The following is a 27,712-nucleotide window of genomic DNA, read 5'->3' on the forward strand; positions in this document are numbered from 1 at the left end:
AAGGATTAAACTAAATTTATTATACTCTAACCAAGTGGAAAATAAACTTTCAACATCTTTCTGACTTGGGCCTGGCTCCCACTGAAGAGACCTCAATAAAGGTCGAAACCGGTCTGGGTAGTGGCCCTTCCCTTGATGCATAACAATAGACATATCCGCAAGGAGATGTGTTTTGCATTATAGGAGATACTAGGATAGGAGTGTTGGTAGCTTGCTCCACCTTTGCAACGAGTTGCCCTGGTGTGTACCACCTTAACCCAGTCCTGAAGATACTTTCAGGCGCAAACTTTGTTTGCTCACACTTGGATTAAACTAAAGATTAAAGATTAAGGATTAAACTAAATTTATTATACTCTAACCAAGTGGAAAATAAACTTTCACCATGGCTTGTAGGTTAGAGAGTAGAGATGTGTTTCAACCTACAGGCCATATATGCTAATAAAGTACAATATGTATCCAAATAATCTGTCTTAATTTTTTTTTTTATTTTGATTTTAGTTTTTACTTAAAGTATTTTTTTATTAGTCTTATGCTCAAGATGTTTGCAAACCCTCTAGTACATTAATATCATGTGTAATATCATTAATGTTTTTTATAGGCATTCTTTTTTTTCATTGTTGCTGCTGTCAAGAAAGGGATAATCTACTTAATAATAATCATTGCAATCACTTTCTCAAAAGTTGTTCTGTTTTTCCATATGCCTGTTTAAATAGGCATTCTGCTGGACATGTTTCTGCTATTATTTCTCTTTAGGGAGGCATTAGTGGACCACACAGACGAATGTTTAATTTGGTTGGGGTTTTCTGTAATTTCAGTTTAGGCTTCACAACCTGTATAAACAGTGGTGAACTATGGAAATTTTAACAAAGGTCTCGCATCGTCGAGGAAAAAAAAAAAAAAAACATATTTCACACAAAAACTTTTATTAATACAGCTTGTGTACAAATTCCAATCAAAAAGTATGAGAGGACAATCAACCTCTAAAGGCTATCATTTTTAAACAAATATTTTATTATTATTATTATTACCACCCCAAGACCTCATGGAGTCAGAGACTCATCTATGAGGTCCTTTTATCACACACACACAGCTCATCATAACATTCAAACTCTTTGCAGACACCACATTCTCAGGCAAGGCATTCCAATCATTCACAACTCTGCATGAAAAAAACCTGCCTCTCACTCCCCTACTCACATCCTCTTTATACAGTTTCCAGGGATGACCTCTGGTTCTCCCCTGATCTCCCACTACTCTCTGTAGAACTTCTCCACCATTGATCCTATAACAACCCCTTACCAACTTGTAGGTCTCTATCATATCTCTCCTCTTCCTTCTCTCCACTAGACTCTGCAAATTACATCTTTTCAATCTTTCCTCATACTCGACATTCCAGAGGTCAGAAACTACTTTAGTCAGTCCCCCCCCCCCCCGATCTGCACCCTTTCCAACATCTCTTTGTCCTTTTGAAAACCAGGTGACCCCATCTGAGCATAGTAGTCCATATGTGTGTGTGGCCTAATCAAAGCCTTATACAATGGAACAAGAATCTTCCTCCTTCTACAAGTCAGTGTCCTCCGCATCATTCCCAGAAGTCTTTATGTTGTCTTCACAATTTTGGCAACGTGTCCCCTAAATTTCAGATCTTTATCCACTATCACCCCAAGGTCTCTTATTTCCTCTACCTCCAACAATATATTCTCACCAAGCATAAATTCTGTATCCCATCTTTGTTTTCCAAATTTTAAAACCTTACATTTTGCAACATTGAACTCAAATCCCCATTTCCGTGTCCAATCACTCAATCTATTCAAGTCTTCCTGTAAGGCCACAACATTTGCACACAGTCAACTGTGTTAATTTATCTTACATAAGAAAAACATTTTTTAACTATCAAAATATAATAAGAATGAAATCTTTTTTAAAACATTTGATTGGCTACTGGTTTTACCATACGACTGGCTACCAGAAGGGAGAAGGGTAAAGACAGCGCATGCCCTTATTTTATTTTCAAACTTGGGCACATTCTTTATAGAGGAGTTGAAACAATAATTCCAAATAATCTATACACTGCCAAATAGACTAATTTTTGTTAGGTTACCGTATGAGTTTGTCGCTTAATGTTTCAAAAAAAAATATTTTTTTTGAAAAAATAAAAAAAGTAAACAAGAAGAACAAAGGGCTTGCAAATTTGAAAAAAAAATTAACAAAGGGCTCGCACGAGCCCCTTATAGCTCACCACTGTGTATAAACCTTTATAGTCTGATAAATGTACTGATCATGATATCAGTATGTGAATGAAAATAACTAATAAAAATAAAAATGCATGATGCTGATAAGAAATAACAGATAAAAAAATATAAGAAACTGAATAAGAAATTAAATAAGAAATAAAACCATAAGAAAGAAGAAATACATATAAAATGCGACAGTTACCAACCCAGTTGGTTCATTCAATGGTTTGCTTATCTACTCTCCAACCAACAGATTGCTGTTGGCATGGATGTTTGTGATTGTCTTCAGATAGGAAATGAATTTCACTACCTGGTGTGAGACCACTTCCCCGCTTACTGGAGGCCTGAAGTAGCCTGAAAAAGTTCCAGGATTTGTGTCTAGAGCAAGGCTTTCAGACCTTGTAATAAAAAATACAAAAAAAAAGAATTAATATAAATAGAAAAAAAAAAACTTATCCTACACATGATAGTAAAGGTATCTTTTGTATGTATAAGTCACATAAAAAAAAGTTAATGCTGTCATTCATTACTTAACTAAAATTTTTACATAAAATTTATTTTTGTTTGTATTTATTTTACAGGTGAAATATTTGTAATTCGACCGCTCAATCCTGACAGGTCTCTTCACCACTTAACCATTTCAGCTAAAGATGGTGGTGGGCTTATAACAGATGCTCAAGCTCACGTGTATATTAGTGTTATCACCTCTAGTCATCAACCTCCTATTTTTGAGCAGGCTCGTTACAGTTTCTCTGTCAGAGAAGATGTTGCACTTGAAACAATGGTTGGAACAGTTGCTGCTACAAGCAGAGATCCCCGTAAGTGTTTGCTAATTTCTTATTAACAATTATAATGCTGTTTATCAAGATATTTATTTATATCAGTGTTTTATTATTATTATTAGCATCTGACCTCCACAGAGTCAGAGACTCATCGTGGGAGTTACACACTATTGCACACAATGCTCATCCAACTGTGTTTTAAACTGATTCAATGTGTCTACACTCACAACACCTTCAGGCAATGCATTCCACTTACCAATCACTCTCCATGAAAAGAACCTTCTTCTCACTCCTCTGCTCACACTCCCCCTTATTCAGTTTCCAGCAATGGCCTTTTGTTCTACTTCTACCCCTCTCCCATTCTATGAAAAATCTCTTCCATTTGAACCTGATAACAACCCCTGACTAGCTTATATATCTCAATCATATCTCCCTCCCCTTCCTCCTATTCACAAGGCTTTGCAACTTACATTCTCACAATCTGTTCTTGTACTCCACATTACAAAGACCACTGGCCACCTTTGTGAATCTTCTCTGGACCCTTTCCAATATATCCTTGTCATCATGAAAACCCAGAGACCAAATCTGTGCACAATAATCCATATTAGGCCTTATCAAGGCCTTATATAATGGCATCAGCATCATAACCTCTTTATTTCTACATGTCAGGGTCTTCCACATTATTCCCATTATCTGATGTAATGACCTCACAACTTATGCAATGTAGCTCCCTGAATTTCAGGGGAGGGGCTACATTGCACATTGAGGACCTTGTCTACCACTCCCAGATCTCTCATCTCCTCTACCACCTTTAAAGTTTCCCCACCAAAGGTATACTTTGCATCCCATTTGCTTACCAAATTTCAAAGCCTTGCACTTTGCGACATTGAACTGATAGATCCACTTACCTGCCTATTCATGCAATCTATTCAAGTCCTCCTGTAAGGGCATAACATCTACTTGACTCTGCATTGCCCTCCTGAGTTTGTTTCATCTACAAACAGCTGCATATATATCACTAGTTAAACTAATCCCAATATCACTAATACACAAATTAGATTCCCCAATAGCCACCATGACCAGGGACCTTAACTCAGATCTCCTATTTCAGTGGGGCAAGGACAACCTTATAAACTTCAATGCCACTAAAACTTAGTTCTGTCTGATCTCTCGCAAGAAAGCTTTCATCCCTCCCTCTTATCTTCAGTAATACTGATATCCAAACATGATCAGATTTTCCTTCTTGGACTGACTTGCACCTTCAATCTTTCCTGCACAACTATATTTCAACTATATCTTCTGCAGCTGCCAAAAAACTCTTGGTGTACTTTTTTCGACAAGGCACTACTTTACACCTCCACAACTGCTAACTCTATACAAAGCCTAAATCCACCCAGCCATGGAATATTGCTCCCATATTTGGGATGGTGCACCAAAATCCTCTCTACAACTGCTCGATTCTATCCAGAAGTGGGCAATCTAGCTAATTAATGATCCCCCTCTCATAGACATTCAGTTTCTGCCTTGTGTCTCTTCTATAGATACTCTCATCCAAAATCATTAAAACAAGTGCCACTACTAACCAACACCCTTTTACAGTCCATCTTAAAATTCATTGAACCAACTTCCATCAGCTGTTTAAGCGAAATGTGAACAGACTCCTCTTCTTTTCTAGTCCTCTTGCCCACATAATGGCACTAATATGATACAGGTCTTGTGGCCTTTCGTGTATGGACCAGATATATATATATATATATATATATAAAACAGACCCCTGTGCCACACCTCTAGCAATCCTCCTCCTTCAGCACACTGCACCCCATACATAACTCACTAATATCTATCTGATAGCCAGTCACCTATCCAATCAGAAGTCTGTTATCCAGTCCCATTTCTTTCAGTTTATTTAACAGCTTGTCACATAGCAGTCTATGGAAAGATTTTGCAAACTCTTATTAGCTATACTACTGTATATGAATCTCCCGCATCCAATATTTGTCATCTTGTTATGGTATAGTACATAAGTAAGTTAGTAAAACATGATGTCCCTTTCACAAACCCATGCTAACCACAGAGAATACTGCTGTTATCAACTCATTTCTGTATCTTAGTTCTCAACAATCTCTCCAGTACCTTAACCACAACTCCAATTATACAGATTGCCCTATAATTTGTAGCCACAGTCTTATCACCACCTTTATGCAGTGGAACAATTTTACCACTCCCTTGGAACCTGTGCTGTTGCAAGACTCTTATTAAACAGGCATGCCAATGCTATGCCAATTCCCTGGAACATTCCCTTAAGATGTGTGATGATATGTCATTAAATCCTATCGCCTTATTGACATCAAGTTTATTTCCTCGTATACCTCCTGTCTGCTCACAATTAAGCAATCCTCTCCTGTCCTTTGCATGAGTTTTTCGTAATTTTTCCCTAATGAGGATGAAACACTCTTATAAATTGTTCACTGAATACTTCGACGATGTCTTCTACAGCAGTTACCATTCTACCATTTTCATCCATTAACATCATCTTACCATAGTTAGTTTTTCTTCTACTTGAAACATATCTGAAAAAGTCTCTGAGGTTTTCCTTGGCCTGATTTGCTAATTTCTGCTCATACTGTAGTTTTGCTTTTCTTCTTAATAACTGAGTCACCTTCCTTGCCTGCTCTTTATACTCCTCATACAATAGATTGCTAGATTGCTATCATTATTCATCTTGTGCTCCCTCCACAGCATCCTATTCTTCCAAATTTCATTTTTCAGCCCTGTATTCATCCATTCGACATCTACCATATTCAGCCTTTTGAGCTTGGGAATACGTTCACACATTGATGCCATTAAGTATTTCTTTGTCAGTTCTCAAGCGGCATTTATTTCCTTTCCAATCAACTCCTCATTCTATGCTATAGCTCTAGTCTGTCTCCTAAACTTCTCATAATCACCAAACTTATAGTTTCACATATATCCTTTCCTCACAGAAGTCCTCATATGGTTAGCCACAACCCAAGTAATCACTTCATATTCATGCCCAACAACTGGAGCAAAGTGCAAAACCCTACTCACAATCACATCCTCTGACAAAATGATCAGATCTAAAACTCCCAATTCTCCCATGCCTTCTTTTACATACTGCCTGAAATAGTTGCCTCTCAAGAACTCGAGAAATTCATTTTCCTTATTCCCAAATGCTATCTCTTCATTCCAATCTATACTGATACAATTAAAATCACCCATAATAATTAATCACTCTTGCCTTGTTCACTAACCCAAGTTGCTTATACATTTCTTCATCACCACCCTCCACATTCCCTGACCTATATCAGCATCTGACTAAATATCTCTTCCTGTCAACCTCCAGCTCAGTCCATACTGATTCAAAACCATTGCCACTATTTACATCTCGCATCTCCACTTTGTGTGGACATAATTCACCTTCTATCATCAATAGCACCTCCCCTCCCTTGTTGTCCTTTCTATCCTCATGGAGATCATCATACCTTTCCATTTCTATTCCTCTCAGGATATCATCTTTATCCAGCTATGTTTCATTTATTCCAACAATTTTTGGGTGAGTAAACTCAATCAATGAAACCATTTCCCCTCCCTTATTTCTGATGCTCTTGGCATTTGTAAATAAACACAGCATTTCACTTTTAGATCTATAACTGGTCCTTCATAAGTTGTGATTTCCCCATGCCTAACCATTCCCCCCAATTGCCTTTATCACCACTTAATCTATCTCTTCAGATTCAACTACATTCTGTACATCTCAGGCCATCCCATTCCCATACTGACAATCCTCATACACTCATTCACTACTACTTCCAACATCCTCTCTCCTTATACTATGTCCCTGTCCACCCTGACCCACCACCCTCGTTTCCCTATTCATCTTGTATTCTCATTCTATCATTACTATTCTCATTTACAATAACTTTAATCTTACCAATTCCACTCTCCTGATCTCTTACTTCACCTCTTACTTCTGCTCTCTTGCTCGCATCACTCAATCCTCCTGGCAGCAATAGTCTCTCTGAGTCACACCAAATCTATTTAAATGCAACCCATCTCTTTTGTACATTTCCATCCTTCCTTCAAAATGTATCCCATACATTCACAAACTCCACTCCCTTATCCTCACACAGCTCTGCCAACCACGATGCCTGCTCTTCGTCTCAACTCACCACTATCATATCTAGGCAACACACCGATCACCCTTCCAACCACACTATTATCTTTCACTCTTCTCAACAATCTATTGATATCTGGGATGTGTGTAGAGAGTGTGAGTCTCATGAGGATTGTAAGGATTGCTGATGATAGAGAAGAATGGCTAGGGAAGAGGTACGGAGGAGTTGCATCCTAGAAGCAGTGTCCATGGGACTAGTTATAGAACCAAAAGTGAACTATTATGTCTGTATAAGAATGCTAGAAGTATTGAAATAAGGGAAACAAAATTATTCCTTTCACTGAGTTCATTTGTTCAAAAATAGTTGTAACAAGCAAGAGACTTGATTGGATCAGAATAGACATTCTGACAGAAATAGAGATGCAAGGAAGGATATGATGTTTTTAGTGAAGACAGACCAGAAAAGGAGGAGTTATTTTCATAAACACAATGGTCAGGCATCTTGGATTTGATCATCTCATCAGAAGATGCTGTTATAAATGAGGTGTCAAATCTTACTCCAGTTGGTGAAAGTGACCATGAAATGATCACTTGGGTGGTAGCCAGCCATATGAGGACTTCCATGAAAAAGTGATATATATAAGATGAGTAGCAATAATAATTTGCATGAGAAGTATAAAGAGCAGACAAGAAAAGTGACTTGTTTGATAATGATAGCAAGTTCAATATGAGCAGCAATTAGCTAATGAGGCTGAAAGAAATCACACAGAGTTCTTTCAATACAGCGAGTAGAAAAAAGAATGATTATGGAAGGACGATACTGATTGGTGAATGATTTAATGAAATATTAAATAAGCAATTCATAAAGGTATTTCATCCTTGTGAATATGATATCATACATAACATGAGTGTGCTGGGAAGGGGGATAGGAGCACTGATGATGAGTAAACAGTAGGCATATGAGGAACTGAGTAAACTGGATGGAAATAAGGCTGTAGGACTTTATGATATATCACTGCATATTTTGAAGGAATGTTCTAGTGAGTTAACAACAGCACTGATGTACCTTTTTAACATGAGTCTTAGACCGGCCCATGTTCCAAAGGAGTGGAAAAAGGAACAACTGAGAAAGGAGATGATAAGACTAAAGCTTTGACCCATATGTGTATCTGGATTTGTGATTAAGTGTTAGAGAAGTTAGTCAGAACTATGCTTCAGAAATCTACTTACTTATTATAACAAGGTGACAAGTACATTACACTAGGGAGATTCATACACAGTGGTATATTTAGAATTTGTAAAAGTCTTTCATAGATTGTCACAGTATATTTAGGATATATATTGTAAAAGTCTTGGATAAATTGGAAAGGTTGAGGTTGGAGTTGAATAATAAATTAGTACTGGATTGGAGATTGGTTGTCTGATAGGTATCAGCATGTATGGAAGAGCAATATTCCTGAAAATGAAAGTCACTAATGGTGTGCCTCATTGGTTTTGTTATAGGACTATTGCTGTTTAACTTGTACATTAATGATATCAGGGAAGATTTAAATGGTGATATGAAGTTGTTTGCATGTACAAAGTTGAGAGGAACTATGAAGTCCATTTGGCCAAATGGACAAATGAGAAGGGCTACCACTTCAATGTTGCAAAGTGTAAGGTTTTAAAATTATGAAGGCATTGATGGAATGTAGTTTATGCAATTCATGCAAGAGATCGTAGAGGAGTCAGAGAAGATGAGGGATCTGCCAGTGATGGTGGACAAGGACCTGAAGTTTCAGGGACATATTTCTAAAATTGTGAGGATAGTACAACAAATTCTGACAATGATGCAGAGGACTGACATCATTGCAGAAGTATGTTATGATTCCGTTGTATAAGGCTTAGATTACTGTGCCAGATTTGATACCTTTAAAAGGATGAAGTGATGTTGGAAAGGGTTCAGAGACAACTGAAAGGTGGTTTCTGATCTCTGGAATGTTGAATGTGAAGACAGAAAGGGAATGCAATTTTCATAGTGTAGTGGATAGAAGAGAGGGGGGGGGGGGATGAACATGATTGAGAAGATGTGGAATTTTCAGTTAAGAAAGAATATACATGAAATTACAGAGTTGGTAATTAAACTCAGGAGACTCCTTGGAGCACATGAAACTGCAGGGGTAGCATGTTTATAGTGCATAGGAAATAGTCAAGGTATGTTTGAAGGAAGTAAGGAAGTTTCTTGATGGGGAAGAGGTGGAGAGGATCCAGAGGCGAGTGACCAAGGTGATAGCAGGTCTATGGAATGAACCTTATGAGAACAGGTTGAAGATTTGTGGGTTGGAAATTGGTTGACAGGCATAAAAGGGGGTGATATGATTGAGACATTCAAATTGCTGAAGGGTTTCTATAAGATAAATTCAGATGATATTTTTCAGAACAGGACTGGTGGTGAAAGGACTAGGGGCCAACCATGGAGACTGCTGGGCGAGAGTATGGTTAGCAGGGGTGTTAGAACTGGGTTTTTAACTTGCAGAGTAGTGAATGAGTGGAATGGGCTGCCAGAGTCTGTTGTGGGTGCCATGGCTGTGAATGAGTTCAAGGCAAAGTATGATAGATACTGTGTGGATGTTGAATAGTTGTTCTTGACATGATCTTTAGGGCCTCCCTCGATGAGTCTGGGGGACTCCTTGGAGTTGCCTGTAATGATAATGATAATAATAATAATCTATTCTTGCATGCTCTTTATGTTCCAAATAAGTCATTTGTTCCAACAACCACCACCACCAGCTCACTTGCTCATCTTTCTCTTATCTAACACATCAGTTATCCTGTTAATTCTACCTCCTGAAAAACACACCTTATGAAATCTCTTATTTACCACACCTCTATTTTTTTTTCTCTGTCTGTCTGTCTGTCTGTGTGTGTGTGTGGGTGGGTGGGTGGGTGTGTGGATGTGGAGCCCATACATGAGAGGTTGGTTGATCAACCTATAGTAGTACATACTATAGGTTGATCAACCTATAGTACCGTGTATAGGTAGTGAGTTGGGAAAGAAGGTACTTGTTCACATTTGATTTAAATGACTGTTTTATTCCTTGGGGAACACAACATGGGGAAGACTGATCCATAGTACAGCAGTTTGCAGGGATGAAGGAGGAGGAGAAGAAACTTGTTCTGTGAGTTTCAAGGTGCACTGTGAAGGGATGTTGAGCAGCAGCTGCATATGTTCCAATGAGCTTAGTACTAAGTGGGGGGAATTATTGATGCTATTTCAGATGAACATTTTCCATGGAAATATTTGTAGAATACACATAGTGCAGAGACCAATCATCTGTGCGGAAGTGGTGGGAGTGAGTTGGTAAGAGACGGGTCATTAATAAGTCTGATTGCTCTCCTCTGTATTGAGTCAAGCATTTTGAGGGAGCTTTTGGGGACCCCAACCCATATGTGAGAGCAGTATTCAATGCCTGGGTGGTTTTGTGATTTGTATAAGGTTAACAGCTGTTCAGGGGTGAAGTAACGTCTTGAGCAAAAGAGAAATCCTAGTTTTTTAGAAGCTGAGGAATCTCTGTATATCGCTATTCTCGAGTCACCTCAATTCAGATGATTTGTCTCGAGTCACATGACTTGTCACCTCTTTTTCTCTGCTTTCCTTCATTCTAACCTTTTGTACTTGTCTATGCTTATCCACCAAACTTCTCATCTCACTACGCATATTTTTCATTTCACTTCTCCTTCTGATCAACTTAATTTAATTAGTCATTAAAATTTGAAACGTACACTTACTAGGTTTGGACACCTACAAACAACTGGTGTGACTATTTTTACAAGAGTATCTTGCTCAGCTTGTTCTCATTATCATTATTAATTTACATAGATTTAAAAAATTTAATTTACATTCCTCACTCACATGAACCAGGAAAGGGCTAGTATCTATATACTAGCCACTTTCCTGGCCCGTGTCTTATATTCCTAATGCAAATGCTGTCCCCATCTCTCTTTATACTTTTTCATAACCTCTTTTTCATTTACAGTTACTATTTAATTTCATTAGTCATCCATTTTAAGCAATAACACCAAAATGTGTTAGCATTTTCACTTGAGGTATTCAACTTGCCGTTGATGCTAATTAAGTATTTCTTCTAGTTCCTATGCAACAGTGATATCTCATCCTTCCAATTCTTTCATCCATGGAAGTACTCTAAACTGATTTAAGATTATTATACAGGTATCCCTTGCTTAACGTGGTTTTGCTTAATGCAGGATTTGATTAACGTGGTGAAATTAATTGCGGCAATCCCTTGATATACGTGGCAAGAGTTTTGATTAACGCACCTTTAACCCTGCGAAGCTTGCAGCTGATCTGACAGATACATGCAAAATGTTTGATATAAATATTCTTACACAATTCAGTGTATGGCTTGGAGGTCATGAGTAGCTTTGCATTTGTATGTTACGAGTGATATTCCGCACTGTTTTTTGCTGTCAGTTTGGTTTAAAACATGTTATGTAAAGGTTTGTGATATTTGACAGTAAATTGTATATGAGATATACTGTGACCTCCGATGTCAGTGTAGTATGGTTTAGTTGTTGTTGTTGTTGTTTTTATTCTTTGTTCAATAATTTTTAGATTGTAACTGAAAATAAATAAACCATCATGAATTACTGAAATAGAGAGCCTCTAGGAGATGTGCTTTACATTATGGAAAATACTAAGGAAAGGTATTTAGAGCTTACTCCACCTTTACTATGAGTTGCCCATAAGGTTGCTTATGCTTGCATCCACCGAAACTTTTAGTTTCTATATATTCAGCATGAAACGCTTGTAGTTTCTATATTCGTCTATGAAATAATGTAGGATTCAATATCCACTTAATTTGTACCATCATGTATTATATTTGCAGTGTTTTTTTCTTTATGTTTTATTGCTTTTTTGCCGAGGTCTGGAGAGTCATTTTGCTTCTTATCGTAGAATTTATGCCGATAAGAAAAAAACTAAATCTGTTCAAACGACTCTTGATAACTTCTTTTGATAAAAAAAATTTGCAGTAAATAATAGGTACAAGTATTTATTAAACATTTACTTTGCATTCGTTTTTTTATCTTTCCTAAACGAGTACCACATAAAACGAATTATTAATACAGTAATCAATCATGGACGAATTGTAATTTTTACCATTGATTATTAGATTTGATTAACACGATTTTGATATACGTGGTAACATCAAGGGATTAATTAACCGCATTAATCGAGGTATACCTGTAATCACCTGCCTTATAATTTTACATAAATTCCTCTCTTCCTTGATACCTCTGCATGACTTTTCATCTACAGTTTAAGACTACATGGTCACTCTGATCAACTAAGGGCAAGGATGACATCTCAGTTCCCCCATACTTATTCCCAAATACATTTAAGTTTAGGTCATCTTTTGGATGTAGATCCTTTTACACATCAAAATATTACTCAGTACATATCTATCTAAATACCATGCCACTTGGATAACTTGTGTACATTAGCTCATTTTCTGCATGATCCTGACCATACTTCTCAAATCCTTATCTATCATATTTTCTCTTTTCCTGCTTAATCTATAATTATTATTATTATTATTACCCCAAGACCTCATGGAGTCAAGACTCATCTGGGAGGTCCTTTTATCACACACACACACACACACACACACACACACACACACACACACACACACACACACACACACACACACACACACACACACACACACACACACACACACACACACACACACACACACACACACAGCTCATCATATTGTCTTAAACACACTCAAACTCCTTGCAGACACCACACTCTCAGGCAAGGCATTCCAATCATTTACAACTCTGCACGAAAAAAACCTGCCTCTCACTCCCCTACTCACACCCTTTTTATAGTTTCCAGGGATGACCTCTGGTTCTCCCCTGCTCTCCCACTATTTTCTGTAGAACTTCTCCAGCATTGATCCTATAACAATCCCTTACCAACTTGTAGGTCTCTATCATATCTTTCCCCTCTTCCTCTTGTCCACCAGACTCTGCAAATTACATCTTTTCAATCTTTCCTCATACTCTACATTCCAAAGGTCAGAAACTACCTTAGTCAGTTGCCTTTGGACCCTTTCCAACATCTCTTCATCCTTCTGAAAACCAAGTGACCAAATCTGGGCACAATAGTCCATGTGTGGCCTAATCAAAGCCTTATACAATGGAACAAGAATCTCTTTACTTCTACAAGTTAGTGTCCTCTGCATCATTCCCAAAAGCCTTTGTGTTGTCTTCACAATTTTGGCTATGTGTCCCTCTAAATTTCAGATTCTTATCCACTGTCACCCCCAGATCTCTTATTTCCTCCACCTCCAACAATATATCCTCACTAAGCATAAATTCTGCATCCCATCTTTGTTTTCCAAATTTTAAAACCTTACATTTTGCAACATTGAACTCACATCCCCATTTCTGTGCCCAATCACTCAATTTATTCAAGTCTTCTTGTAAGGCCACAACATTGTCTCTACTCTTCATGGTTCGTCCCAACTTTGCATCATCTGCAAACAACTGAATGGGTGTGTTCAGTAAAGAACTTTTTAATTTAATGTATCATTAAAAATTTTGTTTGGATTGGTGAGAGAGGGGAGGAGGAGTCTCGACCCAACTTATAGCAAATAATAATCTGTCAGTTTTTCAAAATTTGTCAAAATATATTATTTTAATTCATAAGGTTTGGTATGAAAAGTGCTGAAACTTATGTTAAGCTGTTAGCAGTTTTGTTTGACTGATATTTTACCACTTTCTTGCTTAAGGGAAGTCTGAAATTGCTTGGAAAGATCCTGTGTTTTGTCTCTGGAGTAGGATGCCTAAAATTTTAATCCTTATGTCCTCTGTGATACTGAATTTACAATAGATTTCCGATGTTCTGATTTTTTTACTTCTTTATAAACTTTAAATTATGAAAAATGTTTACTGAACTTCTTACTTATGCAAGATTCCACAGTAAATTAACAAAGCTCAAGAAACAGAATAGTTTCTTTTTCTATGCCCAAATATAAGTTAAAATTTATTCCTTAAAAAGAATGCAGGATAATCTGAATATAAATGTAGCTATATACATAGTTTTTGTACTTATATATTATAAAAATCTAATTTACAGGTGCTGGGACTGTTCGTTATGCCATTTATTCTGGTGATCCAGAAGGATTTTTTAGCATTGACCCATTATCAGGCATGATTACAACCAAGCGGCCTTTAGATCATGAAACACGGCCCTCAGTATTACTAAATATTCAAGCAACAAGTGGGCATCCACCCTCATATGGTCATACTCAGGTATTTTTATGTCACTGTTAAGATTAAATAGTTATAACTTGGATTTATCATTATTACTGCAAATAAACTCTGTTATTGTTATTTATTTATTACAAGTGATCTTGATCTCTCAATTATCCAACCTTCAAAGAGCTAAACACTCAATTTATTAACACTTGAATGGGCTAGTATGTCAACTGCCTTCTAGTATAGTAGCACCATATAACTGCACCTTCAGTTAATTAGTCTGCCAATTATTCTACGAGGAAATTGATTTTCTGCTATGGTTGATAATTAAGAGATCACTATATATTATTTTTAACACTGTTCATTTGAATTATTAACACATTCATTTACTGTGTAAATGATAAATTATCATAAATGGTAAAGTAATATTTTGTAGAGGTGAAGCACAACAATCGAATTCTTAGTTTTATTCTAGATATCTGAGCAAGTAAGAAACGATGTGAAAGAGCAAGAGAGTAAAAAAAGCAGAGATTGAAGTGGTGCTTATGAATGAAGAAGTGGATAGCATGAGTGTATAGAATGAGAGAACTAGTGTGCAAGACAAACAGGGAAATGGGGAGACTCAGAGTGGACAGGGGAACAACACAGCTTGAGAAAGGTTGATGCTCCAAGAGGATGTGAATGTGTGTAGATAGACAAAAAAGGGAAAGGGATGACCTGGGATGTAGGGAAAACAGTTGGATTTGAAGAAGGTTCTTGGATTAGTAAGGAGAAAAAGAAATGGTTTGAGGAAAGTATGGAGAGAAGTCACATCTAATAAGTGGTATGAGTGAAACTTGTTATAGATCCAGGAATGAGCTGTTATGATTGTATACAAATGCTAAAAGTATCAGAAACAAGGGAAATGAAATGGTTGCATTGATTGAGTTCATTCACCCAAAACTGCTGGAATAAGTGAGACATGGTTGGATGAGGATAACACTCTGACAGGAATAGAGATGGAAGGGTATGATATATTTCATGAAGATAGAAAAGATAAAAAGGGAGGTGAAGCGCTATTGATGATAGAAAAGCATTGTATCCATACAATACATGAGGGAAATAGTACCAGTAGTTTTGCAGCAGTATAGTGTGAGATAGAGATGAATAGAATGAAATACTTCATTGGATGTTACTATAGACTTAGTAATGCGGATGGTAGTGAAATGTTAAGCAAATTAGCCAAGCAAATGGTAAAAGTGATCACTTTGGGTAATTTTAGTTGCAGAAATATAGATTGGGATGATGAGATAGCAACCAGAAGTAAAGAAAATGAGTTTCTAGAGTGTTTGAGGAACAACTACCTCAGGCAGTATGCAAGAGGGCACATGAGGATTCAGGGTCTTGGATTTGATCATCTCATCAGAGGATGTTGTTATAAATGAGGTGTCAAATCTCCTTCCAGTTGGTGGGAGTGATGAAGTGATTACCTGGGTAGTTGCCAACCATGCGAAGACTTCTGTGAGGAAAGGATATGTGTAGTACTACAAGACTGGTGATTATGAGAAGCTTTGTTCCTTTGCTCCCATGGCTAAAGGGAGGTCATGTTTTAGTAATCTACAGTATACTTAGACTATTTAGACTTTGCAAAGGCTTTTGATAGATTACTGCATGATAAGTTGATAGTCATACTAGAGCGAATGGGATTGGATATTAGACTAGTGCACTGAATTCGAGATCGGCTGTATGATAGGTATCAACAAGTTGTGGGGGAGGGGAGGGGAGAGTACTATTCAAGAAGAGGAAAGTCGTTAGTGGCCTGCTTCATAAGTCTGTTTTAGAGCCATTGCTATTTAACTTGTATGTTAATGATATTAGGGAAGATTTGAATGGGGATATTCAGTTTGCAGATGATGCAAAGTTGAGAGAAACTATGTGGAGTAGAGCAGATGTTCTGGCCTTACAAGTAGACCTGAATAGACTGAGTGAATGGGCCAGAACGTATGCGCTACTCCTCATAGTTTCTCCCAACTGGATGTCAGTTCAATGTTGCAAAATATAATGCTTTAAAAATTGGAAACAAAGATGGGATGTAGAATTTATTCTTAGTGGGGATATATTGTTGGAGGCAGAGTAAACCAGAGATCTTGGGGTGATTGAGGATAAGGATCTAAAATTTAGAGGACATATTGCCAAAATTGTGTGGACAGCACAACAAATTCTGGCAATCATGTGAAGGACACTGACTTGTAGAATTAAGGAGATTCTGGTTCCAATGTATAAAGCTCTGATTTAGCCATATATGGACTACTGTGCACAGATTTGGTCATCTGGTTTTCAAAAGGATGAAAAGATGTTGGAGCAGGTCGAGAGGCCCCACTCTGCTTCCAATTGGCCAAAATAGTTTCTGATCTTTGGAATGTTGAATATGAAGAAAGGTTTAGATGATGCAATTTACAGTCTGGTAAATAGTAGGAAGAGAGATGATATGATACAGACATGCAAATTGGTAAGGGGTTGTTCTATGATTAACATTAAAGAGATTTTTCATAAAATGGTGGGAGATTAAGGGAGAACAAAAAGTCATCCCTGGAAGCTATATACGAATGGTGTAAACAAGAGAGTGAGAAGTAGTTTTTTTCATGGAGAGTTGTGAATGATTGAAATGCATTTCCTGAAAGCGTGGTGTCTTCAGAGAATTTGAATGTGTTTAATGAGTCTGTAACTCCATGGTTAATAATAATAATACTTAGGATAATAATAATAATATTAATTATCTTTAGCATTATATGACTTATACAAATTATATATGTTTATTATATAAATTGCAGTAGATATGATAAAATTGGTGTCAGTGAGAAAAGAGTGAGTGAATGATAGGTATCAGAAAATACTGTAATTAGTAGTGCTTTTCTAAAAGAATGAATGTGATCAGTAATGTTCACTTTTTTTTTTATCAGTATAGAAGATGGATTAAAGGGAGATATTCATTGTGTTGTGTGTGATGCCCTGAATAAACTAATAAGTTTAAATAAAGGCTGCTATTGTTATTGTATTCAACATCAGACTTTCATGTGATCAAAAGACTCATCATGGGCAATCTCACTATCATATACACAGCTCATCAAACTATACCTAAAAATTATTCATTGTTTCTGCGCTCACTACACTCTCAGTAAATACAAGCATCTCCATAGCTCAGTTAGAAGAATGATGGGACAATGTACCCTTCAAATGGAAAAGACCTTAACATGATTCTTGTCTTGATGAGAAGAATCTTTATAAGTGCTTTGTCAGCTGAAGGTGAGTTAGCTGATCATATATGGGGGTAGTAGGGTTCTCTTCTCCCCTCTCTTTCCAGTAACTCAAGTTTTTTATATGGTATACAAGCAATTAACCAGAGAACACATGCAATTAACAAACACAAATATATTAATGGATGGTGGAATATGTGTGTTTTAGTAGGTTATAAATGGCATAGTGTGGATGCTGGATTATGCAGTGTAGATTGTGGGTTATATGGCATACAGTGCCCTCTCACAATGAGCCCTTGGACCCCCATGAAGCTGGCATATAATAATAATTTTTCTCACTAATCTGTCTACATACAATAAAAACCTTCACATCACTTTTACCTTTGGTTCTACCCATGTCTCCTCTCCAATCTGCGAAAAATCTCTTCACATTAACCCATATCAGCCTCTTACTATGTTATATGATTACTAAATAACTATAAGGAATTCACAACGTATACTGGAATATAAGTTAAAATAAACTTTGATATATACTTCCTACATTTCAGCAACGTCACATTGCCATCTTCATGGGAACATAAGATTAAGACACGTGCACGCAGGCACTAAAACAGAAAATGAGGTCGAAGCGAGGAAACTACTGTTTTTCCTAAAGTCCTGATGGTGCCCCTAGCAGGCTATATTAGGTATTCTTGGCCGTTTGAGAACTTCAGCACATCAGCCAAGAATATCTAATATAGCCCACTGGGGGGGGGGGGGGGCACCATCAGGACTTTAGGAAAAACAGTAGTTTCCTCGCTTCGACCTCATTTGCTGTTTTAGTGCTTGCGTGCATGTCTCTTAATCTTATGTTCCCAAGAAGATGGCAATGTGACGTTGCCGAAATATAGGAAGTATATATTAAAGTTTATTTTAATTTATATTCCAATATACGTTGTGAATTCCTTAGGTTATTTAGTAATCATGTGCAACCAACGTATAAGCCTTTCTACGAGAATTACTACCATCTTATGTCTTGACCATATTATTATTATTAATATTATTATTGCCCCCCCCCCCTCCATGGAGTCAGTGGACTCATCGTGGGAAGTTCATTCAGCTAAGAACATATTTATCATACCGAATCTTAAAATCCTTAACACTCTTTGCATTAACAAAACATTCTGGTAATGCATTCCATTCACTAACAATTCTCCATGTAAAAAATCTACTCCTCACACCTCTCTTCACCACATTCTTACACAACTTCCAGAGATGGATTTTAGTTCTTCTGCTCTTGCCTTTTACTCTTTTTATAATTCCATCTGGATTAATCCAATAAAATCTTCTCACTAATGTAAATATCTCTATCACATCACTTCTTTTCCTCCTATTCACCAAACCTCTGAAATCCATATTTCTTCAACCTCTCTCCATAGCCAGCATGCCAAAGTCCTGATATTGTCTTAGTCACTCATCTCTGGACCCTCTCCAGTGTTTCCACATCACACTGAAAACCAAGTGACCAAATTTGTGCACAGTAGTCAAAGTATGGTCTGACTAGTGCTTTATACAGTGGCACAACCACTTCCTTATCCCTATGTTAGAGTACTTCTTATCATAGTAGCACTAAGATGTGTAATCTTTGCAAGACTTGTAATATGCCCTCTGAACTTCAGTCTGCTGTCAACCATCACTCCCAAATCTCATCCACCTCCTGCAGTACGGTACCATCAATATAGTACACAGCCTTATATTTCTCCACTCCAAAATTCAACACTTTGCACCTATCAGTATTAAAACTACAACCCAGTTCTTTGTCCAAGTCTATTCAAATCTGTCCTCCTCCTCCTCCTCCTCTCTACCAGGCTATGCAAATTGCAGTCCCTCAATACCCAACATTCCAGCCCAACTTAATACAGCGTCACTTCTCTGAATATATCCACATCCTTTTGAAAATGCAGGTAACCAAATCTGCACACATGATGCCCTGATTGAGGGCCTTGTACAATGAAACAATAAACTCTTTATTTCTACATGTTGGTATCCTCTGCATCATTACCATATTCTGCTGGAATGCCACACTCAGCGGTGTGTTCTTTAAATTTTAGGTTCTTGTCTGTCATTACCTCGATTAACTTATCTCCACCTCTTGATATCTCTGCCAACTATATCCTCTGCATTCTACCTTTGCTTTCCAAATTTTAAAATCTTACACTTTGCAACATTGAACTGATAACTCTATTCTCTTGCCTGCTATTCCAGCCCTGCACAATAGCTGTATTCTCAACTTTGCATCATGTGCAGACTGCATATTCCATTTAACTTTCTCCAGATAGCATTCGCATACAAGTTAAACAGCAATGGCTTCAAAATCAGATCCCTAGGACACACTGCTGGTGACTTGCCTCTTCCAGGAGACTGATACCCCGATGTACAACTGGCTGAGATCTATCAGAGAGCCCATCTCTTCTTATTCAATTAGTGCATTGGATTGGACCAGTGTATTGGATAAGATGTACATGCAGTAGTATATTTAGATTTCATAAATATCTTTGTGAAATCTAAATACATTACTATATATACATATCTCTCTCTCTCTCTCTCTTTGTCTCTCTCTCTCTCTCTCTCTCTTGTTCAATGCATTTTTCACTTGCTGTAATATGTAAGCATATGTAAGTAGAATGCTTAAACATGACCTTCCTTTAACAAACGCATGCTGATCATCATTGACATCAACCCAATTCTGGATTCAAGTCCTGATCACAGCTGCAGACACACAGATTAGCCTTTAATTTTTATCACAGTCTTAGTGAAATGAAAACAATTTTGTCCCTCTTTCCACTCTTTTAGACACCCCATGGCAAGACTCTTGTAAAATAAGTATGTCAAGGCTGTTTGTAAACTCACTGGAACATTCTCTCTCAACAGCAATGATACACAAAAGTACTCCCACCTTATTAATCTTACATTTGTTTAATTCCTCATATACCTCCTGCTCACTTACCATCAGTCCTTCTTCCTCCTCAATTTCCTTCTGCTCTAGATGTTACATTCACAAGGATGAAATAACTTTACAAATTGCTCATTTATATTTTTAACATCTAATATCTTAATTTCTCAGTGGTTGCGCATCTACAGTTCATCCTCTCGTAACTATTCTTTCTTTTACTGGCCACATATCAAAAAAACTCCATGGGATTTTAATTAGCATCATTGGCTAAACTGATGTCTGTATTGCACTTTTATTATCCTTAAAAGTAAGTTATTTTCCTGGACTGCTCTTTGTACTTCTCATGCAACTAACTTTTGAGTCTTTGGACTGCTTGGAGGTGTCAGCAGAGCCGGCACTAGGGTCTTTGATGCCCGCATGCAATTTTTTCTATCTAAGCACCCCCTGTAACGATCCGGGAGTGTGTGGTTCTTTTACGATAATAAAAATTTAAATTATTTGAAATTTCTTAAATAAATTTTGACAGAACAGCCACACGTTGGTTCGATAAATGTAATGAACTGGGAGTGTTGATTAGGCAGGATAATCGTTAAAAACCCGTATATTCAAAAAATTCTCAAAAGTTAAAGCAAATTTTGATAAAGCCACTTCACTTTAATCATTGAATATAATGATAAAGGATAGCCTTCTCACCGACCCAAATCGCTCACAAAATTAAAATGAATTTTAATTAAAGTTAAAATTTATTTGAACTAAAGTTTAAAAAATTCTTGCATTTTACAAGTTACTAAATTCTTAGTAACTTGTAATAATTTTTATAACTGGAACTATCTTTTAGGAAATTAAAAGAAACTCAAGATAGATGAGAAAATAATAAAAGAATTCAGAAATAATTAGAATATTTAATATAAGTATTCAAAAAATAATATCTTCACATAATAAAAGAAAATAAATTAAATTACATAAATATACTTGAATTTTTTTTAATTAAAATTTTAAGCTTTTTGATTTCATATTCACAAAATTAGAAATAATGGTCTTAACATCTATTTCCACACATATATCATTTTCAATAGCTATTAACGGCAAACCAACAAGCCTTTTTTGTGACATACTTGTTCTTAAGTAAGTTTTAATCAATTTCAACTTGGAAAAGGAACATTCACCACTCGCTACACTAACAGGTAAGGTTAATAGTATTCTTAAAGCAATTGAAAAGTTAGGGAAAGATAAATTATTGGACACAATAAAATTAAGAATATTGAAAGGGCTTTTGAATACTTAAATTATCCATCCGAAAAATATCCCGGAAAGCACATAACTCGTCATATAGTTCTATTGCATTTACGTTTTTATTGTTGCAGTCCTTCAAGAGAATCTCTAAATCGTCACAAATTTTTCATAAATATTTGTTGTTAATTTGTAGTAATCTATACAAGAAATTGAAATTATCATATCTTTTAGTTGTTCAAAACGTTCTATTAACGAACACATTGCAACGTCTCGAAGTGTATAAAACACATTCACTCTAAATTTATCTTCTGGCGATTGTGGCATTTCGTCATGATGCTCTTAGTCAAATTGTCGTGTCTTCTTTTGTCGTCGAACTTCCATACCAGTTTTAAATTCTTGTTCTCCATCCACCTCTTCACTCAGTTATTTTGCCGTTTTTAGAACTTCTTTAAAATTTGTATCTGATCGATACTCTTGTAAGAATATTTTTAAGTTTTCGATAGATTCTAGAGCAAGTGTAATGTTCATATTTTTGTCTTGAAGCATTTTACTCACATGGTTTATTCTGTTAAGTAAATCATACCAAGTTATAAGAGAGCAAATAAATTTGTAGTCCTTTATTTTAGTACATAATGTTTGTGCTTTATGCTGAGTTTCTTTATTAAAATTTTCATTATTTAAAATTTCAAAAAGTGCATCATAAATTTCGCCTAACTGATATCGTAGAGGGTGGATTGCATTAATTTTACTATCCCATTGCATTTGTGATGGCTATTTCAATGTTAATTTTTTTTACAAACTTTAAAAGGATTGCCCGTTTGTAAGAGAATGAAAAGAATTGTATATTTCTTGAATAATTGCAAAGAAACTAATTGCATCTGCATTCACTTTGGTTGCATCATTAATGATTAAATTTAGAATATGAGCAGCACATGGCACGTAAAAAGCTAGAGGATTTTTGTTCAAAAGCAAATTTTGGAGCCCAAAATTTGCTTTTGAACAACTTTAACATAGACATGAGACTTAGTTAAACTAGTCTCATGTCTATGTAAAGTTGTACTTACATTTCTCCAATCGTTATAACCTTCTACAAGACTCAGTGGGTGATTCAGTTGATTCAGTAGGTGCGACAAGTTTGCAACAAAAGCAAAAAACAGAATTTAAAGTTTCGGAATAAATGAGCCATGTTCTTGGCACGAACTCCCGTTTTCCATTTTTCTATTATAATACTTGTCGCCAAATTTACGATCATATGTATCTCTGGGATATATTATATTTTTCTTTTGAACAGGCCCCATTTCAATTAAAACAACTCGTAATTTTTCATCAATATTTCCCTGTTCACCTGGATCTTCTAAATTCACAGAGACTAACAATGTGTTAGTTTCATGGTCAACTACAACTATCTTGTTGTAGTTGACTAAATCCTAACTATTTTTCACTTAAATTATGCTCAGTTATCTTGTTCAATAGTTGCAATAGTACCTTCATGCAAACTGGATGATGTGCATGGTTCTTTAACTCTGATTTCTGATGTATCGAGTTGGTTACAATCTGCATCAGAATATTTTAATATTTTAACAAATGCATGATTTTGTGCACCGGATAACTTTTTTTTTAATTTTTGATTCCATTTCTATTTTATATACAACATGACACAGAGACGAAATAATAGTCCGCACTGCGCTATTGTCAGTAGCCTACTGAGATGCATACCATATGACTGGTTAACTAGCAACAAATGTTTTGTACGAAAATTCGTTTCTGCGCATAAAAATGTTTCACTTTGGATAGACTGCAGTAGACACATCATTCTGCAGGCAAGCATTTAGCCTGCTCTCGCTGCAAAATTGTAAACAGCCAGCTGATCAAAGAGGCGGCAATATACTTTTTTTTTTTTTTTATTCAGTGTATACGGCCTCATTTATTTTAATATTGATCATTCTAAGAATTTTTTTGTTTTTATGATAAAAATTTTGTTTCTTAAAAATTAACTTATGAACCGTTCCCTGGCAGCGGCGCCCCCATCGTAGCGGCGCCTGCATGCCCACTTCCGCCGGCCCTGGGTGTCAGTATTGGTTAATAATAATATAATACATCATATACCATCCTGGTTGGCCGAGTGGTTAATGTCTGCTCTCCAGCCAAAAGGTTGCAGGTTCGAATCCCGCCATGGGCATGGATGTTTTGATTGTCTGTGGAAATACTAGTGGTAGTGATGATAAGCGGTAGATAGCGTTGGTGTAATTGCAGTTAGTTGTAGTTAGTGGATTTGAGTGGTGGAGACAGAAAGTTGTAGAGCAGGTGCCCTCCCTCGATGAGTCTTTAGACTCCCTGGAGGTGTCATGTAATAATAATAATAATCATTTTTATTATTGCATCATGCAGCATGTAAAATATAGTTTATGTTTTAATATTTTTTTATATATATATTTCAGGTAAATGTCACCATATGGGATGTTAATGACAATGCACCACAGTTTTCAAGTACTGTTCTTAAAATTAGTGTTCCAGAAAATACAGATCTCCAAACTCCAATCTATGTGGTGCATGCTGAAGATCCAGATAGTAGCAGAAATGGTGAAATTCATTACCATCTTGTTGAGAATCCTGATAATACTTTTACTGTGAATGAAAAATCTGGTAGTATCATGTTAAAACATCTTCTAGATTATGAATCACGTCGGCATTATATATTGATGGTAAGAGCTATGGATGCTGGGTTATTTGCATTGTCATCAAACATGACACTGATGTTGGAGGTCCAGGATGTCAATGATAATGCTCCGGTGTTTGAAAAAGCAGAATATAAAGTTAATATTTTAGAATCATTACCAGCAAATTCCCAATTTCTTCAAGTGACTGCTTCTGATCATGATACTGGAAATAATGCTCGTTTAACTTATAAATTAACTACAGGAGATACTAAAAAATTTGGCATATTTCCTAACAGTGGATTTTTATACTTAAAAGAAACACTTGATCGTGAAACCATAGATGCTTATAGTCTTATAGTTTTAGCTATGGATAATGGTAGTCCTCCTTTATCTGCCACAACTACAGTGTTTGTACAAGTTTTAGATACTAATGATAATGATCCACAGTTTGTAGAGAAATCTTTTATGTTCACCGTAGAAGAAAATACAGAGAAGGGACATCATGTAGGAACAGTTTCAGCTCGAGATAAAGACCTAGGTAATAATGCCTCTCTGAGATACAGTCTTTTAAATTCCAATGGAAGCTTTCAGATTAATCCAATCACAGGTAAATTTTTTCATATTCATATTCATTTTTCATATACTTATTAATGTATGATCATGCAATAATTTAGCTTCAAGCTGTGAAGACTAAAGAATAATAAAAATCTTCTGACAGTATTATGGACATGAACATGTACAAATATTTTACTTAATGGATTAATACTATTACATAGGAGGAAAAAAATATTAATTTTTTTCCACACACACACACACACACACACACACACGCACGCACGCACACAATTATTCCCACAATTCTTATCAAATCTCTCCTTAACCACCCATTGGACATTATGGATGAAATATATCAGCCATCTTATGCTTCATATCCATGTTATTTCAATGATATCTCAATAGTATTTCAGTTTCAAAGACATACTTTACATCCATGTTTCAAATGATTTCTAAACATGTCATAGCTGGTAGGACTATTGTACTCATTCTCTAAAAGAATACCTATATCTCTAGCAACCCATTCTACTTATTCAACACTCTCCAAGTAAAAAATTTAGTCCTCACACTTGGCTATTTATGCTCTTATACAACTCAGTTTTTCAAGAATATGGTTAACATGTGTAAAATACACAATAAGAGCTGAAAGAATGAGGGTTGCACCATTGTTTTTATCTCTTGTCATGTATTGAAAAATTTCTTCGACATTTATTCTTTAAAATCCCTTTATTACCTTGTATACTTCTATCATATTCTCTCTTTTCCACTTTTCAAATAAATTTTTTAATCCACAGGCCTTCAGTCTCTCCTCACAGAAAGCATCTCATAGATAGATCAGTCGCCATTTTAACTCACCTCTGGATCCTCCGCATCATTTCTTTATCCTGAAGAAAACCAAAAAATCAAATCTTTGCACAATATTACAGTTGTAGTCATATAAAACTCTTATATAGAGGGACAATAACTTCTTTATCCCACTCAGTATTTTTCAGCATCCACACGATCCTTTGAACTATTTTTGAGCAGTTACCATCTACCACTTTTGCAATATACCCTTTCAACTTCAGCTCTTGTCTATCATCATCCTCAAATCCCAAGTTTCACCATTTTTTTGCAGTGCATTTTTCCATCTGTATAATACACAGTTTTCCCATCCCCTGCTACATACTCCTATACTTTTGCACATTGAATTGGCAACCATTATCCTGCCCAAACTGCTAGTCTATTTATTTCTTCCTACAAAATCTCTGAAACACCCTTTATTAACTGTTGTCTTTCTGATTTGACTCCTCTATATACTGATGCCTATCTATCAGCAAATCTTTTCCATGTCACCAGCCTCTTCCTGTCAAATGTTTTTGCAAAGTTTAGCAACAACAGTATACCCATTTCACTTATACAGCTCCAATGTTACTGTATAGTGGAAAGTGAGTAAATTACTAGGAGGCAGTATAGCTTCATATTGCTCTCCACTATGAAGTATCATATTCCTGAATTCTGCCCTTAACGTTTTTTCATAACACATAGCCCATTATTCCATCACTTGATAGTATTCACATTGAGATTTCTTAATATTCTAAGCAGTTCATCTACCTCTATTCTCACATCAGGCACTGCACTGTGTCCACTTGGATGAGTTTCATTTGCAATTTGATCACTCAGTAATTTGACTATTTCTTCTGCTTCTGTCTCTCCCATCTGTATTTGTTAAAGTTATCCTTCCATAATGATTTTTTTCTTTTATTCACTGCACAAGGAAAGACTTTTGGGGATTATCTTTGGCTTTCCTGACTAATTATTATTAACGTTCTGATTTCAATGGAGTCAGAGACTCATCATGGGAGGTACACACTGTTGTATGCTCATCCAACTGTGCTTGAAACTAATTCAGTGTGTCTACATTCACAACACATTCAGGCAATGCATTCCACTCATCAACCATTCTCCAGCAAAGAACCATCTCCTCACTCCTCTGCTCACACCTTCCTTATACAGTTTCCAGCGACGGCCTCTTGTTCTACCCCGCCTCTCCCATTTTATGAAAAATCTCTTCCATGTCAACCTGATAACAACCCTTGACCAGCTTATATATCTCAATCATATCCTCCCTCTTCATCCTATTCATGAGGCTTCTGCAGCAGTTAACGATCTATATTCATCGATTAATATCTTACCATGATTATTCTTCCTTCTACTTGCTACATATCTAAAAAAAAAAAAAAAATTCTCTAGGGTTTTTCTTCGCATGATTTGCCAATTTCTGCTCATACTCCACTTTTGTTTTTCTTGCTGAGTCACTCTCCTGGCTTGTTATTTATATTCTTCATGTAGCTGATTATTACCATTATTCATTTTGTACTGCCTCCAAAGTACCTTCTTCCAGAATTCATGCTCAAACTTACATTCATCCATTTTACACCTACCTTATTCAGTCTTTTGGCCTTTGGAATACATTCACACATTGATGCTGTTATGTATTTCTTTGCCAGTTCTCATGCAGCATTTATTTCCTTACTGCTCAACTCATCGTTCCATGTTATAGCTCCAAGCTGTCTCCTAAGCTTGTCAAAATCACCAGCCTTATAATTCCACACATATTCTTTTCTCACAAAAGTCTGCATATGGCTATTCACAACCCAGTTGATTACTCTTAATCACTTTCACCAACTGGAGGAAAGT

The 27,712-nt window shown here is 36.3% G+C and overlaps 1 protein-coding gene across 1 annotated transcript in view; it reads left to right on the forward strand.

The window, feature by feature from the left end:
* ds (dachsous cadherin-related 1) overlaps positions 1 to 27,712 on the forward strand; it is a 342,130-nt gene that overhangs the window by 171,745 nt on the left and 142,673 nt on the right. The window contains exons 4-6 of the mRNA XM_090396431.1: positions 2,816 to 3,052; positions 14,302 to 14,477; positions 24,260 to 25,085. Coding sequence (XP_090252557.1) covers positions 2,816 to 3,052; positions 14,302 to 14,477; positions 24,260 to 25,085 — 1,239 coding nt within the window. The remainder of the gene's footprint in view (positions 1 to 2,815; positions 3,053 to 14,301; positions 14,478 to 24,259; positions 25,086 to 27,712) is intronic.

Source organism: Typopeltis vanoorti, chromosome 8 (assembly GCF_054136105.1).
Source record: "Typopeltis vanoorti isolate ZY-2024b chromosome 8, IOZ_Tvanoo_1.0, whole genome shotgun sequence".
In the NCBI taxonomy this organism is placed as follows: Eukaryota; Metazoa; Arthropoda; class Arachnida; order Uropygi; family Thelyphonidae; genus Typopeltis; species Typopeltis vanoorti.